Here is a 15,492-nt window from a genome sequence, read left to right on the forward strand (position 1 = left end):
GTAGTCCCAGTTGCCTGCGGCCCCAAAGGGGGAAGCGATTCACTGAGGGCACAGAGCCAGGCTAAGTCAGAAAGGTAAGTTTGAACCCAGAGCCTCCCGACTTGAGGGTAGTAGCCCTGTTCACTTGTCTACCCTAGAAGTGAGAAAATAGCATCAGGTTTAAGTCCGACTTGATTATAAATGGCATAGTTTCCCATTTCAAAGAAGGGGAGATTCTCCCTTGGTATTTCAAACTCATTTATGTTAAAAAAAGAAAAGGTGAGTGGATTTAGAGCCAGGGACAGCAACCTAGGGGAGAGGCCTGCCCAAGCACGAGGGAATTCAAGTTTTAGAAACCTCGGTCTCCAACAGGAAGCACAGCCTCCACCTTCACCCGGGTGGGCTCACTGAAAGCCATCTTGGAGACTCTTTTGGTCCCAAGGATTCAAGAAACAGTAGCTCAGAGATGCACAATCAGCAATAGAGCAAGGAGAATAACACCAGAGACCAATGCCGTGTCTAGTGGCCACTGCTATGGACTGTGGCCTGCTGACCATGCTTTTTGCTAGAGTAGCCGACTTCCCCCTGATGCAGCTCACCTGCAGGATATAGCGGATTTGCTGTTTTGTGAACTCCGACAGCCCTTTAGGAATCAAGGCTTCTATGTCTTCTGACTGTAAAGGAAAGAAAAAACTACACTTATTATTTTACTACTGATTTTTTTTAAATTTTCACTCACCTGAAACTTAGCATTTTCCTCAACTATTTAAAAACCTAATTTTGGGAAGGGTTTGAGTCTACATCCTTCACCAAGGGGTCCAGGACACACAAAAAGGTTAAGCCCTGATTTAACCTTAGTTCTGTTTATTTTCCAGTTGTCTTCCTTCCCAGTTTAAGTCTAAAAGAGGTCGTGAACCTCATATACAATCCAACAGATAAACACATTCAAAATGAAGGATATTTAGTCATTTGGCACCTACTGGCTGAGGATCCACAGGTATGGTCCTGCTAAATATCTGAAAAGAGTGATCTGAGGATGAAAGGATTCGATGCCATCCTATGCCTTCAACAAGTACATACTTTCACTGGATGCTAAATAAAACTGGGTCTTTTCCAACAGAATGGAAACCCTGGGGAAATTGGACAAGTTACAGAACCGCTGCCAGTGTGCTAAACAGATCTCGGAGGTAGTCATTAAGGCCTCTTGTCTAGCGCTCCCAATTTTACAAAGCTCTTTCTTCATCACAACCTTGTGGGCTAATGTTTACGCCCACTTGGCATTTGGAGAACTCGAAAGGCAGAGAGGTTGGGTTACTGGCACAGATTTCTGAGTCAGAATTGAAATCCCGGGCCTGCCAAGGCTGGTACTACCACCCCGCCTCGGTCCTCATTTTTAGGTAATTTAGGAATTAATGAATAACAGTAATTAAAATATTTTACTTCAGTTTAGAAACAGATGAGGATTTAGACAAAAGAAGCAATTATATTTTCCACCACGTTAAAAATCAACATTCCCTCTCCGTCATTTCTGCCACTCAAGATGATCATTAACAATATTTGCACTGGGGAAAATGAAGTTTACTCAAAGCTCTATGTGATTTGGGGATGACAGTGTTGCAGATCATTCCCGTTAAAATGGCACTTGCCATCTCTTCATTTCCTACAGCAGATGCTCTGAGGTAATGAAATTCTGGATGCTGAGCTGATACGGCCTAACTGGCTGTACGTGACATTCAATGAGAAAGAACAGCTGTTCAAAATGTTTTATATTTTCAGCAAATGTTGATTAGAGGCAGTACAAAGTAATCAATGCTTAGACTGCTTTTTATGGACTGATGGCCATTATGAACTCATATCCTAGAAAGGGAGGGGGGGGGGTGATGCCCAATGATGCCCAACTAAAGAACATCCTTTAAGATTCTCTCGAGCTAGCATCCATAGTGCAAGTACTGTTCAACAGACGTGTTTCCTTACCTCATCTGTGGAGTCAAGGTCCCGTTTACTGCAACGGTGAAGAGAAAGTAGATAGTCAGTACGAAGTTCTTATTGTTAGTTACCTAACAGCTTGATTTCAATGTCCATCTCCTCACAAAAGAAACACTTCCTGAAGGAACCCGGCAGTTAACCAAGCAAGAGCTTTGTCCGGGCTAACAAATAGTGGAGCTGGAGAACACATCATGTTTAACCTTGTTAAAGGTTAGCCATGTGCTTGCTTTCCCTTCTTCTGAGGAAGGTGAATCTAGTTAGGGCAGCTGCCTTAGCCCTCCCACAGCAGTGGCACAGTGACTCAGTCATGGAAGACATCTTAACACAGGTAATCTCTTGTGTTGGTGAACTCTGTGGGTTCATCAGAGAATGGGGAAAAGAACCACCAACTTCTCTCTGTCCTCACTCCTGAAAGTGTTGTCCCTAAGCTAGTCCCCACCAGGGATATTGAATAAACCCTGTTCTCAGAATATAGTAAGTTTAAGTCCAAAGCTAAAGCATCACCTCCTAAGTGTTTGCAGTCCTTTAGTGAGGAGTAGTCTCAGGCTGACACTTTAGTGCTGGCATTTAAAAGATCAAGAGAACCCTTCAGGGTCAGTCTTAAAGCGTACCTAGAAAGTACCCATCACATACTTCACTACCTTTGCTTGTTGTTTGTCTGTAGAATTTGTGGAAATCACTAGTTGCCAAAAAAACACATGATGGGGAGTGTCTTTAACACACAAAAAGACCGCCTGGCTCAGAGTTCTCTGCAAGACCTAAAAAGAGCGCCAAAGAAGTGCAGGAGATGCTAGTGGGCTGGCTCTAATTCCAGCTCTGTGACCCCACTACTACGTGACTGGCAAGTAATAGGTAGTCAGTAAACATCATACCAGATATGAGTGTCACCCAGTGGTTTTTTGGCAACAAGAAATCTCCACAAATACCTAAAAAACCCAGTGCCCCAATATTCCCTTATCTTCCCTCCACCTCATTCTCCAGCCCCCTGCAAATGTCACAGTCATCTAGCCTTACCTTGCAGACTTGCAAGGCTTGTGAAGGCTGTTCAGTCCACTCGGCAATAATTGCAAGGGGGGGGGGGGGAGTCTTCCAAGGTACCATTGGCTTCTCCCCACTAGTCCGAGTCCTGCCTTCTGAAGCCAAAAGGACCCACTGTGGGGCTGCCTTTGTCCTAATACTTGCACCCAGGTTAGATACCCCTAATTCTTTGTGTTCAGATGTGTTGCTCCAAATAGAAAACAGTTTTCCAACTGTGATTTGACCAGGGAATACTAGATCAGGAATCTCATCTTATTCCTGGAGGTTCTGTGCCTTTTAATGCCACCTATGAATGTAGCTTTGGCCCTAGCAAGTCATTTACAGAGGCCCAGAGAAAGGAAATGACTTGCCCTATTGAAGACAGCAATAGAATCAAATGGAGGTCATGTGACTCATATCCAGGGCTTTCTCCTATATCATACTTCAAATTTCTGTCCCAGTTCTTTACAAATAGTATTTAAAAGCCTAGGAAGTGATGGTGCTGATCTTCAGAGATAGTCTTATTCCCACAACATCACAGTATGTAATGGAACAAATAGGCTTAGACATGACACATTTAGAGTACCTTCCTCCTATTTTTTGCAAATGCTCCAATAAGCACTGATACAGGTCTGTGTTCTTGCGGCTCAAGTCAGCAAGCAGTTCGCCGAAATACTTAGGGTCCAGTTTTTCAGGACCATCCTCCTGAACGATGGTCACCTGAGGAAAAAACAGAACATTGGAGAGATCGGCTCCTCCCCCCAATAGTATTTTTCTTTTCCAAAGACATGAAAAGAGAGTTCTCAACATACAGTTTCACAAAACTTCAGGATGGTTTGAAATCCCAAGACAACAAGCAGTTTGCCAAGAACGACGTGCGCACAAAATCAGAGTGATTTCTTAAGTTCTAGAATGAATGAATGATTGATTGCAAATGGACAGACTTCAATAAAAATCTATAAACTCACCATTGTTTGTTGTTAGTTGACTTAGTGACCCTTTGGGGGAAAAATGAAGGCATAACTGCTCTGACTTCTCCCCTATGCCTCTATTGGCCTCTCCTACACAGGTTACAGCCTGACAAGGCCGAGTTAAGTCTTGAGGGACTCACAAAAGCCACCAAGACAGCTTTCTAGGTCAGGCAAATTCAGAGGACAAACCCTACTTTTTGATTGATCGTTTTCTTCTGTTCAGGGAAGAAGAAAAGGAAAGTAGGAATGAGTTAAAAACAATTACATCAGAAAGAGTATATTATAAAAAGACCTGAATTCACTCGGGTTTGGCCAAAGAATCCACATCTTCTCATTCAAAAGCTGGGACACACACAGATCGTACAAAAGATGAGTCACAGAACCCAGCAAACTGAACTGGAAAACAACTTGGGTCTTATTAGCGCCAATCACTGACCTGATGAACTAAGTGAGTTAAGTGAGAACATGTTTCATACCTATTGGGGGTTAGGGTTTAAATATCCAGTATTTAAAATAGTGGTTTTAAAGTCTCTCCTTTAAGTTACTTGACACAAATTCTTCACGGCCTGCTCTGGAGAAAATGGAAAAGTTACTTCAAGTCAACAAATAGTTTTCGAGGGCCAACTTGGGAAGCACAACGACATGATATTATGAGTCTAAGTTAAACAAGGTGATGGTACAGAATAGAAAAGAAAAAGTGAGAGAAGAATGTTGTGATTTTGTGGATGAAGAAGCTCACTACATGGATGGTTTTACTTATATTATTTAGTGCCTCTATTTAGTCGCTCTAAAGCTCATTCACAGCCTCAGTACTCCAGGATTGCTTATTCACTAAGCATCCCAAGAAAAACACTTTAGGTACACTTTCCTAACAAAGCTGTGGCCAAAGGACACGATGTCACTTGTCCTACTTTTCAACATAAACAGTAACATGTGGAGTTGGACAAATCGTCCTGTTTAGACCATCCTGGCAAGTGGGCTCACGCGTGTAACTCCTTAGATAATGAAAACAAGTACTGAACATGGCGATATCGTCCTGACACTCTGAGACATCCAACTTCAAAGTACCCCCCCTCGAAACTATTGTCGTCCTCGAGGCTTACTGCAACTCTGATGTCCAGAGAGGTGGTCCTGAGCTTGCAAAGGTTAGGCCAGTAAGGTCTTAGTTCCAGTATAAGAATATCTTCTTAACACTTGCCAAAAATGTGTGTGTCCATACTTTAGATTATAGCACATTATTATATGTAGACAAATACGTATGTTCTCTAAGATCTTGAAAGACATCTCAATAGCCGACGCAAATTGAGCTACTAAAAGTTCACGGACTAACTCGAGTGCAACTGAAAGTGATCGAACATTAAAGAATGAATAGTGCAGGGATTGCTCAGGAGAACATCTCAAGTAGCGCTTGCCAGATCTTCTCTCCTTTCCAATCTCATCTCACGTGCCACATAATGGAGCAGAGGAGTAGACGGCGGAAGCGCGTCACCTGACTAGAGCACGGCAAGGTTCCATTTTGTATTCTCTCTGACTTTCGGTTGCACCCGAGTCTGGTCATATTTTTCTACTGAAGCCTATGAGATCATACGAGGGGTAACTAGTCAGCAAGCATTAAGCTTCTGCTCTGTGCCCAGCACCGTGCTATGCTTTGTAGGTGAGAGATTTGAAAGGGTGACATTTTAGCCCGATTCATCTTACCTGCTCATGGGTTTGGTGTGATCCACCGTAGCACAGTTCATTGCCGGTGTTCATAGCAATCGAATTACTTCCCGTGATGACTTGGGTTTGCTGGGTAGAATGGGATGGTGAGCAGAGCTGAGCCTGTACGATCTGGGGCTGCTGCACAACGTGATGTTGACACTGAATCTGAGGGTAGCATTCCTAAGGCACACCCCCAAATCACCCCAGAGAAAAAATATTACTAAATCACAATGAATCCCGACAAGCCTCTCTCATTCATTCTCTCCACACATGAAAAGAAGAACCCCGATTTATATATTTTAATCAAATGACACAATATTTTCAAACTACTTTACAGAGAAGCCACACTGCATCAGAATGGGGAGGGAATTCGGCATTCACTAAACTGAATATTCTACTTACGTAAGAGTTAGCGGCTGTATAGATACATATGGGTCAGTTTTCAAAACCACAAAGCAACGGCATGTTTCCTACAGGGGTTACAGTGAACAGAATCTACCACTTGATTTTCTTTTTGACATCCAAAAGGGAACTCTGAGATCTCAAAGTGCCTCTGACATCATCATGAATATCAACCCTGCCTGTTCGGTAACGGATGACAACGTCGGAGACTCTCTCAAGTTGAGGGTTAGAGATCATTCGGCTCCAGTTTCTCATCTCACTGAGGAACAAACTAAAGGCCAAGAAGGTCCTCCCAAAGCTCAGAGCTGAGTCGAGAGTAGAGGTCAGTCTAAGGGCCGGACCACATGAGGTCTAGCTGAAGGAACTAAAGCTACTGAGCCTGGAGGAGAGAAGACGCGGATACAAAAAAAAGGAGAGTCACTGATACATATAAGGGGCTGCCAGGCGGATGAGGGCTTAGGCTCACTCTGCTCTATCGACGGTAGGAAGTTGCCGGGGACCACGTTGGCCAAACGATTAGAACTCTCCAGAGAATGGCCACTGCCAGGGAAGCTGGGGCAGTGGCTTCCCCACTGTGAGATGTGAGGCCAGATAAAGCACATGTTGGAGGCGCTATGTTTCTCCCCAGGTTGAACTCGGGACCTCCTCCATCATGCCTCCCTCTGGCCCTGGCATTCACACACGGGAAGCACCCTGCCCATGCCACGTCTCTCTCTGTTACCAGATGGCTCCTTTGAGATCTCAGTCCTTGCCAAACTTCAGTTTGGGCTTCCACTACCATTCCCCCAGGCTGTCCACCTTCGTCTCCCTGTTTCCACCACTCCCTTGTACTAATCTCTTAGTTGCTGTTTCTCAAGTTTCATTCACCTTGATCTCTACTGTCTTGGACACTGCTGATCGCTCTCTCCTCCTTCATACTCTCTTCTCACCAGGTTTGAGAGGGACCCCTCTCTCCTGGTTCTCCTCCTACCTATGCGATCAGTCCTTCTCCATCTCCTCTGCCAGCTTCTTCTCCAGATCAGACCTGCTAAGCGCAGGTGTCCCTCAACAGTCTGTCCCAGGCTTTCTCTTTTCCTTTCATACTATTTCATATGATGATCTAGCTCATCAGCCCCCAAGAATTCAACTGCCATCTCTCGGCCATGTTAGGAAAGGCCTGTGATTTTATATTTGATCTACAGGTTATAGGAAATCACAGGAGTTTACTCAATCATCACAGGCAGGCCTGCAACTGAGGAAAATTGCTGTGACAACTGGGTAGAAGAAGGACTAGAGCAGGAAGACTGATGAAAAAGAAGCCCTCTGTAACAGTCCAAGTGTGAGGTGACAAAGGCCTGCCCCACGGAAGAGGCAGTGGCGGAGAAAAAAAAGACAAAAGATGTCATGAAGGAGGAACACTGGGACTTGATGAGCTCCTGGATATAACAATTGAAGAAGAAAAATCAAGGCCAACACAGAGGTGGAGAGCCCTGGCTGACCGAGAATACCGGCACTCTTGACAACGATAGGGAATTTTGGAAGCGGGCAAGGTTGGGGGCTCTGAGGTGAGAATGATGAGCTCAGTTTGGGACATAGCGAGATGGTTGATCTATGGGACATTTGGTGCAAAATGTTTAACAGCCGACGTGGGGCTGGAAGTCAGGACAGAGACACAAAGGGGATCTGAGAATCTGCCCAGAGATGGTCATTAAATCCAAGGCAAGTCACAATGAGATCACCATGGGAATCAGGCAAAGAAGACATCCCACACGAGAGCCTCGGGACACACCCTACGTCTTCCAAAATGGACACAATATCACGCAAAGAGACATTTTGCTGATCAGAGAGGGCCCTCGATCCACGGTGAGATCGGACCCCAAGATGCCGTTTTTCCAGAACAAACCATGCGTATGCCTTAATCGGGAAGCAAATATGGCAACACTTGGAATCATTAGAATAAAAGAAGGCAATGCATAAAACAGCACATTTCTCAACAGTCTCTCTGCTTCTGTGTTCATACATATTATCCTTGACCAGATGGTAGTTTAGGCAGCACCCTAATGGAGCCACCATCTGGAGTGGCACAGAGACTCCCTTAGCTTCCTTGGCCTCTGAACTATGGGCTCACACCCCTCAATCTTAACCGGCTTTTCCATCTTAAGTCTCACATTAGGATACTAAAAGCTTGGCTGGATAAGTAAAATTGTAACAGATACTTGGAGTTCACCACCAAACCAATTTTCAAAGCAGGAGTTGCCATAGTTTCTCTTTAATACTAGTAAGGACCAAGGCAGCCAGAGGGCGCAGTGGATGGAACACAGGCCCAGGAATCAGCAGGACTAGCGTTCAAACTCAACCTCATGGAACAATAAAAAGTCGAGAATCTCAAGGGAATTAATGAAAAAAAAAAATCAAATGAAGGTGGCCTAGCTGTACCTGATCTAAAATTATATTATAAAGCAGCAGTCACCAAAACCATTTGGTATTGGCTAAGAAATAGATTAGTGGATCAGTGGAAAAGGTTAGGTTCACAAGACAGAATAGTCAACTATAGCAATCTAGTGTTTGACAAACCCAAAGCTCCTAACTTCTGGGAAAAGTATTCATTATTTGATAAAAACTGCTGGGATAACTGGAAATTAGTATGGCAGAAATTAGGCATGGACCCACACTTAACACCATATACCAAGATAAGATCAAAATGGGTCCATGACCTAGGCATAAAGAATGAGATTATAAATAAATTAGAGGAACATAGGATAGTTTATCTCTCAGACTTGTGGAGGAGAAAGAAATTTGTGACCAAAGATGAACTAGAGACCATTACTGATCACAGAATAGAAAATTTTTGATTACATCAAATTAAAAAGCCTTTGTACAAACAAAACTAATGCAAACAAGATTAGAAGGGAAGCTACAAACTGGGAAAACATGTTCACAGTTAAAGGTTCTGATAAAGGCCTCATTTCCAAAATATATAGAGAACTGACTCAAATTTATAAGAAATCAAGCCATTCTCCATTTGATAAATGGTCAAAGGATATGAACAGACAATTTTCAGAGGATGAAATTGAAACTATTACCACTCATATGAAAGAGTGTTCCAAATCATTATTGATCAGAGAAATGCAAATTAAGACAACTCTGAGATACCACTACACACCTGTCAGACTGGCTAAGATGACAGGAAAAAATAATGATGAATGTTGGAGGGGATGCGGGAAAACAGGGACACTGATGCATTGTTGGTGGAGTTGTGAACGAATCCAGCCATTCTGGAGAGCAATCTGGAACTATGCCCAAAAAGTTATCACATTGTGCCTATCCTTTGATCCGGCAGTGCTACTTCTGGGCTTATATCCCAAAGAGATACTAAAGAAGGGAAAGGGACCTGTATGTGCCAAAATGTTTGTGGCAGCCCTGTTTGTAGTGGCTAGAAACTGGAAACTGAATGGTTGCCCATCAACTGGAGAATGGCTGGGTAAATTGTGGTATATGAATGTTATGGAATATTTTTGTTCTGTAAGATGAATACAGAGAAGACTGGTGAGACTTACATGAACTGATGCTAAGTGAAATGAGCAGAACCAGGAGATCATTATACACTTCGACAATGATATTGTATGAGGACATATTTTGATGGAAGTGGATTTCTATGACAAAGAGACCTAACTGAGTTTCAATGGATAAATGATGGACAGAAGCAGCTACACCCAAAGAAAGAACACTGGGAAACGAATGTGAACTATCTGCATTTTTGTTTTTCTTCCTGGGTTAGTTTTACCTTCTGAATCTGATTCTCCCTGTGCAACAAGAGAACTGTTCGGTTCTGCAAACATATATTGTATCTAGGATATACTGCAACATATCTAACATATATAGGACTGCTTGCCATCTAGGGGAGGGGGTGGAGGAAGGCAGGGGAAAAATCGGAACAGAAACGAGTGCAAGGGATAATGCTGTAAAAAAATTACCCTGGCATGGATTCTGTCAATATAAAGTAATTATTAAATAAAAATAAAAAAAAAAACCTCAACCTCATCCACTTAACACAACTACCCATGTGATACTGGGCCAGTCACTTAACAATTGCCTTGTCCTCCCCCTCAAAAAAAAAATGATGGCAGAGACATAGATCCCTGCATTAAGTGCTTTTGTTTTTGTTTTGCAGCTGACCCTTGCAGTATGTAGATTACTTTCTGAGCCTGTTCTCCTGTCCCATAGGGTAGGCCTGTTTGAACAGCTCTAATATGACTACAAAGAGATCCAAGTTCTCTGCTCATCAGCGTTTCCTACTTAGAGAGCTTTCTCCCAGGAATTAGGACTAGAGTAAGCCATTCATAGGTACTTATCGTCATTACCACTAAATTATCTCTTAGCTTATTTATCTAATCTCCCAGGAAAGGCCTAAATCTCCAAAAGCCAATTAAATTATGAATAAGGAAAAAAAAATGGCATCCAATCGGCTACAACCCAGCTGTCGTGTTCTTGTTGCCCCATAAAAATAATATCGCGGCATGTGCAATCTTGTCTTTAAAACAGGGCAAAGAAAAATTTGTGTCATCTGAATGCAGCAAATCTTAGTAAAGAAGGTGGCAAAAATAGGGCCCCACCTGGGTCTTCCCATTTTAAATGGGCGAGGATAAGTCTCATTCTTCTATGGGGCCAGAAGGGACATTGGAGATCACTTCGTCTTACTTTGTACTTACTAAGTACTTACATTTCACAAATGAGGAAAACTCAAGTCTGCCAGGCTAAATGACTTGGCCAAGATCGCATAAGTACAAGATTAAGCTCATATCGCACCCAACTGCACTACTGTGTGAAGTGATGTTGGCCAGAGTGGCTGAGATTTCCACGGTCACACAACTACTAAGCAGCAAGAACAGCACTCCTGACTCGAGCTCAGCACTCTTCCAATTACACTACAGACTGGTAATTCTGTCCTCTGAAGTGATGAGATTTTCTTTCAGCTCCTAACATGGCAAGCAGATATTCATTTCATTTTTGCTTTGCTTACTCAGCATTTCCCATGCTTAAAAATTACCTGGAGAAAGGTGTTCAGCACATCGGGTAAGCACAAGCCACGGCCCACGGGGAAGGATTTTGACAAGAGCAGCACTACCTAGTAGGGCACAGATGACTAGAGACCAGCACTAACAGAGGGAGCTCCCACAGTGATGAGATCACAGATCTACTTGTGTAGAGTTCAAAGTGGGGAGGGGAACCTAAGGAACTTGGCTTTCTAAAGAGAGAGGAATCTGAAGGACACAAGTGTATCCGAGAAACACTGGTCTATCACCAAGTGACTGCGTGACCCTATGCTCTTGTTGGAGGCGCTATGTTTCTCCTCAGGTTGAACTCGGGGCCTCCTCCATCATGCCTCCCTCTGACCCTGGCATTCACACACGGGAAGTACCCTGCCCATGCCACATCTCTCTCTGTTACCGGATGGCTCCTTTGAGATCTCAGTCCTTGCCAAGCTTCAGTTTAGGCTTCCACTACCATTCTCCCAGGCTGTCCACCTTTGTCTCCCTGCTCCCACCACTCCCTTGTAGTTGCCATTCATATATCTCATGTTCTTCTTGTGAAAAGATAAACCAGCTCAAAGACAGTACAATTTCAGAGATCTGGAAGTGGTAGAATGTGGTTCTCAGACAAATGCCACAGGTATACTCCGAGGCTTTCCAAACTTTTAGAAAAGCAGGGGGTGGCACACACAGCATTCTCAGTGTTCAGATGAGCCAAAATTAGAAAGCATCAATAAGATGCTGACAAAGTCAGGAGTCAAAAAAGATCGGCAAGAATACTGAGCTGACGAGTGCAAGGGATAATGTTGTAAAAAATTACCCTGGCATGGATTCTGTCAATACAAAGTTATTATTAAATAAAATAAAATTTAAATTAAAAAAAAGAATACTGAGCTGAAAGGACTAAGATGAAAATGATTGGGAATTGATGTTAAAATCATACATGGGCTCAATCATTTAAGCTTTAGAAGTAGAAGATGGGACAGCAGAGTCAACAATGAGGTCAAAAAAGCTCTGGGCATTCTGACGGATCGCAAACTCAATCTGAGTCGACAGTGTCACACAAGCAGTCCAGACGCCGAGGCGATCTCTGGCTATCTTCAGATCTACAATTCTGAAAGGAAACTAGTAAGATGAAGAGCATCTGCAGGAAGGCAATCGGAATGATGAAGCGCACAGAGTTTCCGCGAGAGGAAATTGGCTGAAAGAACTGGGAATGGTTAGCAGAGATGAAACTCAAAGGGGCCAAGAAAGCCATCTCAAAGTATCTGAAGGGCCATCATGCAAAAAGAAGGAAATTCCCATCATGACTGGATCTCAGAATGTGAGTTCGATGGCGCTTCAGCACCATCTAATCCAACTCAATGGTGAAAAGAATTCCCAGCATACCTAACAAGTAGTATCCTCCAAGACAGGAGAGGATCTGGTGGGGGACCTTGATCTACCTGGCACCAGAGGGCAAAACTGGAAGCAATGAGGGTGGGTCCTTCAGGAAAGAAGGAAAATCAAGTTCGGTCTCTGGGAAAAAAAAAAAACCTTCCGACGACGGGCAACACAGCAAATGAGAACGGTCAGCTTCAAGAACACAGTGGGTTTGGTGTCCCTGAAAGGCTGTCTTCAAGCAGAGGCTGGATGACCATTTATTGGTTATGTTGAAATGGAGATTCTCTTTTGTTCAGGAGTTAGATTAGACAGCTGCTGACGCTGAAACTCAATGATTCTATTCCATTAGATGTCGTTTTAACCCAGAACAATGAATTTACTTTCATCTTCCTAAAGAGGTATATAATTCTAAAGTCTTAGTCAGAAATACAAAACCACCTACCTGATCAGGATTTAACTTCTCGACTTTTCTTACTGTCTTTTCATAAATGACATTATTTCCTGGGAAAAAATGTCCTCCTCTTAGAAATGGAGACAGCGGTTCCTATAAAGAGAAAACATGATTTCCTTTAGAAAGTCATTTTCAGAAGTACTTGGATTAAGCATAAATTGCTAGCATTTGAAGGTAAGAGCCCAAAGAAGTCACACAAAGACCTAGAGAGTAGTGAGAAAATTGCAGCAAAGTTCAAGCGGGGTAGCTGGATATCTCTCATATCATGTATGACAAGAGTTCTTTCTAAATGGATGGTATTTATTTCTCTCCTGAAGGCAAGATATAATGAGTTTCCTTTCAGGTGGAGCAGTTTAAGGTCAGCCTTATTTAAAATGGATTCCCTGCTAGGTTTCTATGCAAACAATCTATGCAGAAAGGCAAAACAAATGTAATTCACCAGCACCTGGCAGCCCTTCTTTGGATTTGGATGCCCTCTAAATATCCTCTGATATTATAATTCTCAGCAGAGCACATGTTTCTAATCCTGAGACTAGAAATAAGCCACTGGAGCTCCAAACTAAATTGCTGTAGGATTAGTGAAGTCCTTACATGTCAAGCTACGAAAGAACCGGTGACTTACATGCCCAGGGTGAACTGAATGACAATCGACCAGTAGAGGGACAAGAAATGCAATGTTCTGTTGTTAGATAGCTTTTTGTGGGAATCTATACTTGGGGTATGTGGGGGAGTGGTGGTGATGGGAAGCAGGAGAGACCCAAGCTGCTCATAGGTGTGCTTTTTATTTTTCAAGATGGGTCAAGAAAATCAAGGGTAGCAAGAGATGGAAAAAGTTTAACATCGGTCAATGTAGAATCCAGCAGCGATTACAACCCAACTCCAAGAGATAGTAGCAATGCAAATTCAGCAGACGCTTAGGTGAATGGGTATTTTAAAAATTCTGAGGGCAAGTCTGATTGATGCAGCGGAAAGGACCCCGGGTCTCGGCCCCAAGTTCAAATCCCAGCTCTACTACGCTGCCTGTGTGACCTTACCAAGTCACTTCTCGTCTGGTGGCAGTATAAGAATCAAAAGGCATCAGTAAAATTTAACAATACCGACAAATTAAGGGAGTTGACCTAGAGCTGGGGTTCTTAATCTAGGGTCTAGATCCTCAAGGAGGCTATAGATGGGTTTCAGAGAACCGGTGAATTTAGATGGAGGAGAAATGACAACTTTATTTCAATATAATTCCTTTTCCTCTGTTAAAGCAAAAAAATAATATTGGATTCAATTTTAAGAATAAGTCGACCAGAAACTGTTTTTTACTTATTTTAACATTAATCTAATATCCATACATTTCTAGCTTAGAAAGATGTTCAGACTAGCATTGCTTCCACTAACCCTCAGGTGATTTGAATCGACATCCATGGGAATTGAATAAAGAAAGGTAATACTATATTAAAATACATTTTTGAATGAATATTCCAGAGTAATAGCTGGTATTGCATTCTTCCTTTGACCACTTTCCCAAAGGACTGAAAAGTTCTCCTCCCAGTGAGGAATATATCATTCCTTCCTAAACAGGGAAGGGTGACTCACAGTCCAATTGTTTTAGGGGGATGGAGAAGGCAGGCATTTTAAGACCAAATTAGGAAAGGCCTTGACCCCTCCTTTAACAGCATTTTATTTTTCTAATTACATATAAAGATAGTTTTCAACATTTATTTTTTTAAAATTTTTATTTAATAATTACTTTATATTGACAGAATCCATGCCAGGGTAATTTTTTTTTTTTTTTACAACATTATCCTTTGCACTCGTTTCTGTTCCAATTTTTTTCCCCTCCCTCCCTCCACCCCCTCCCCTAGATGGCAAGCAGTCCTTTATATCAACATTTATTTTTGTAAGACTTTTGAGTTCTACATTTTTTCTCCCTCCCTTATCTCTACTTTTCCCAAGACAGCAAGCAATCTGCTATAGGTTATATACGTACAATCATTTTAAACAAATTCCCACATTAGTCATGATGTGAAAGAAAAATCAGAACAAAAGGGAAAAAAGCATGAGGAACAAACCACAAAAAAGGTGAAAATAGTATGTTGCGATCTGTATTCAGTGAGTGTCAAAAGTAGGAATTGAATGCAGAGCTTCAGGAAGCCAAGGGCACCTCTGCATCCACTCTGCAGATCAGACATACTGCCACAACACAGTTTCAAAGATGACTCTGGCCTGGGGCAGGGAAATTGGTAACAACAGAGAAATACAGGAATCTGGAGTCAAAGGCCACTGTCAAATAGGTCCATGAAGTAATTTTTAAGTAGTTTAAATATCACAAAAAAAGCGCAAAATGACAACCAACGCTACTCCCCCGCCCTCAACCAAGCATTAATTCTTCCCAATGAGTCGATCAGCTGCTCCAGAAAGGCATAGGTATTGGTGGCAGAAAATATGTGAATGCTGGCGGACAAGAGGCCTGCGTCCCAGTCCAGGCTGTAACCAAGTTGTTTTGTGAGCTTGGACCTATCACTTCCTTTTCTCAGGGCTCATTGGTTCAGAGGGTCAAACTAAAAGGGAAGAAAAGTTTCTCCCAGCTTGAATATTCTTTGATGAC

At 42.6% G+C, this 15,492-nt stretch overlaps 1 protein-coding gene across 2 annotated transcripts in view; it reads right to left on the reverse strand.

Annotated features, from left to right (window-relative positions):
- Positions 1 to 15,492, reverse strand: part of POF1B (POF1B actin binding protein) — a 50,769-nt gene that overhangs the window by 6,516 nt on the left and 28,761 nt on the right. For both annotated transcript variants that reach the window (XM_051968538.1, XM_051968537.1), the window contains 5 exons: positions 12,891 to 12,992; positions 5,652 to 5,834; positions 3,569 to 3,702; positions 1,954 to 1,981; positions 579 to 653 (listed from right to left, as the gene is read on the reverse strand). In XM_051968538.1, coding sequence (XP_051824498.1) covers positions 579 to 653; positions 1,954 to 1,981; positions 3,569 to 3,702; positions 5,652 to 5,834; positions 12,891 to 12,992 — 522 coding nt within the window. The remainder of the gene's footprint in view (positions 1 to 578; positions 654 to 1,953; positions 1,982 to 3,568; positions 3,703 to 5,651; positions 5,835 to 12,890; positions 12,993 to 15,492) is intronic.

Source organism: Antechinus flavipes, chromosome X (genome assembly GCF_016432865.1).
Source record: "Antechinus flavipes isolate AdamAnt ecotype Samford, QLD, Australia chromosome X, AdamAnt_v2, whole genome shotgun sequence".
In the NCBI taxonomy this organism is placed as follows: Eukaryota; Metazoa; Chordata; class Mammalia; order Dasyuromorphia; family Dasyuridae; genus Antechinus; species Antechinus flavipes.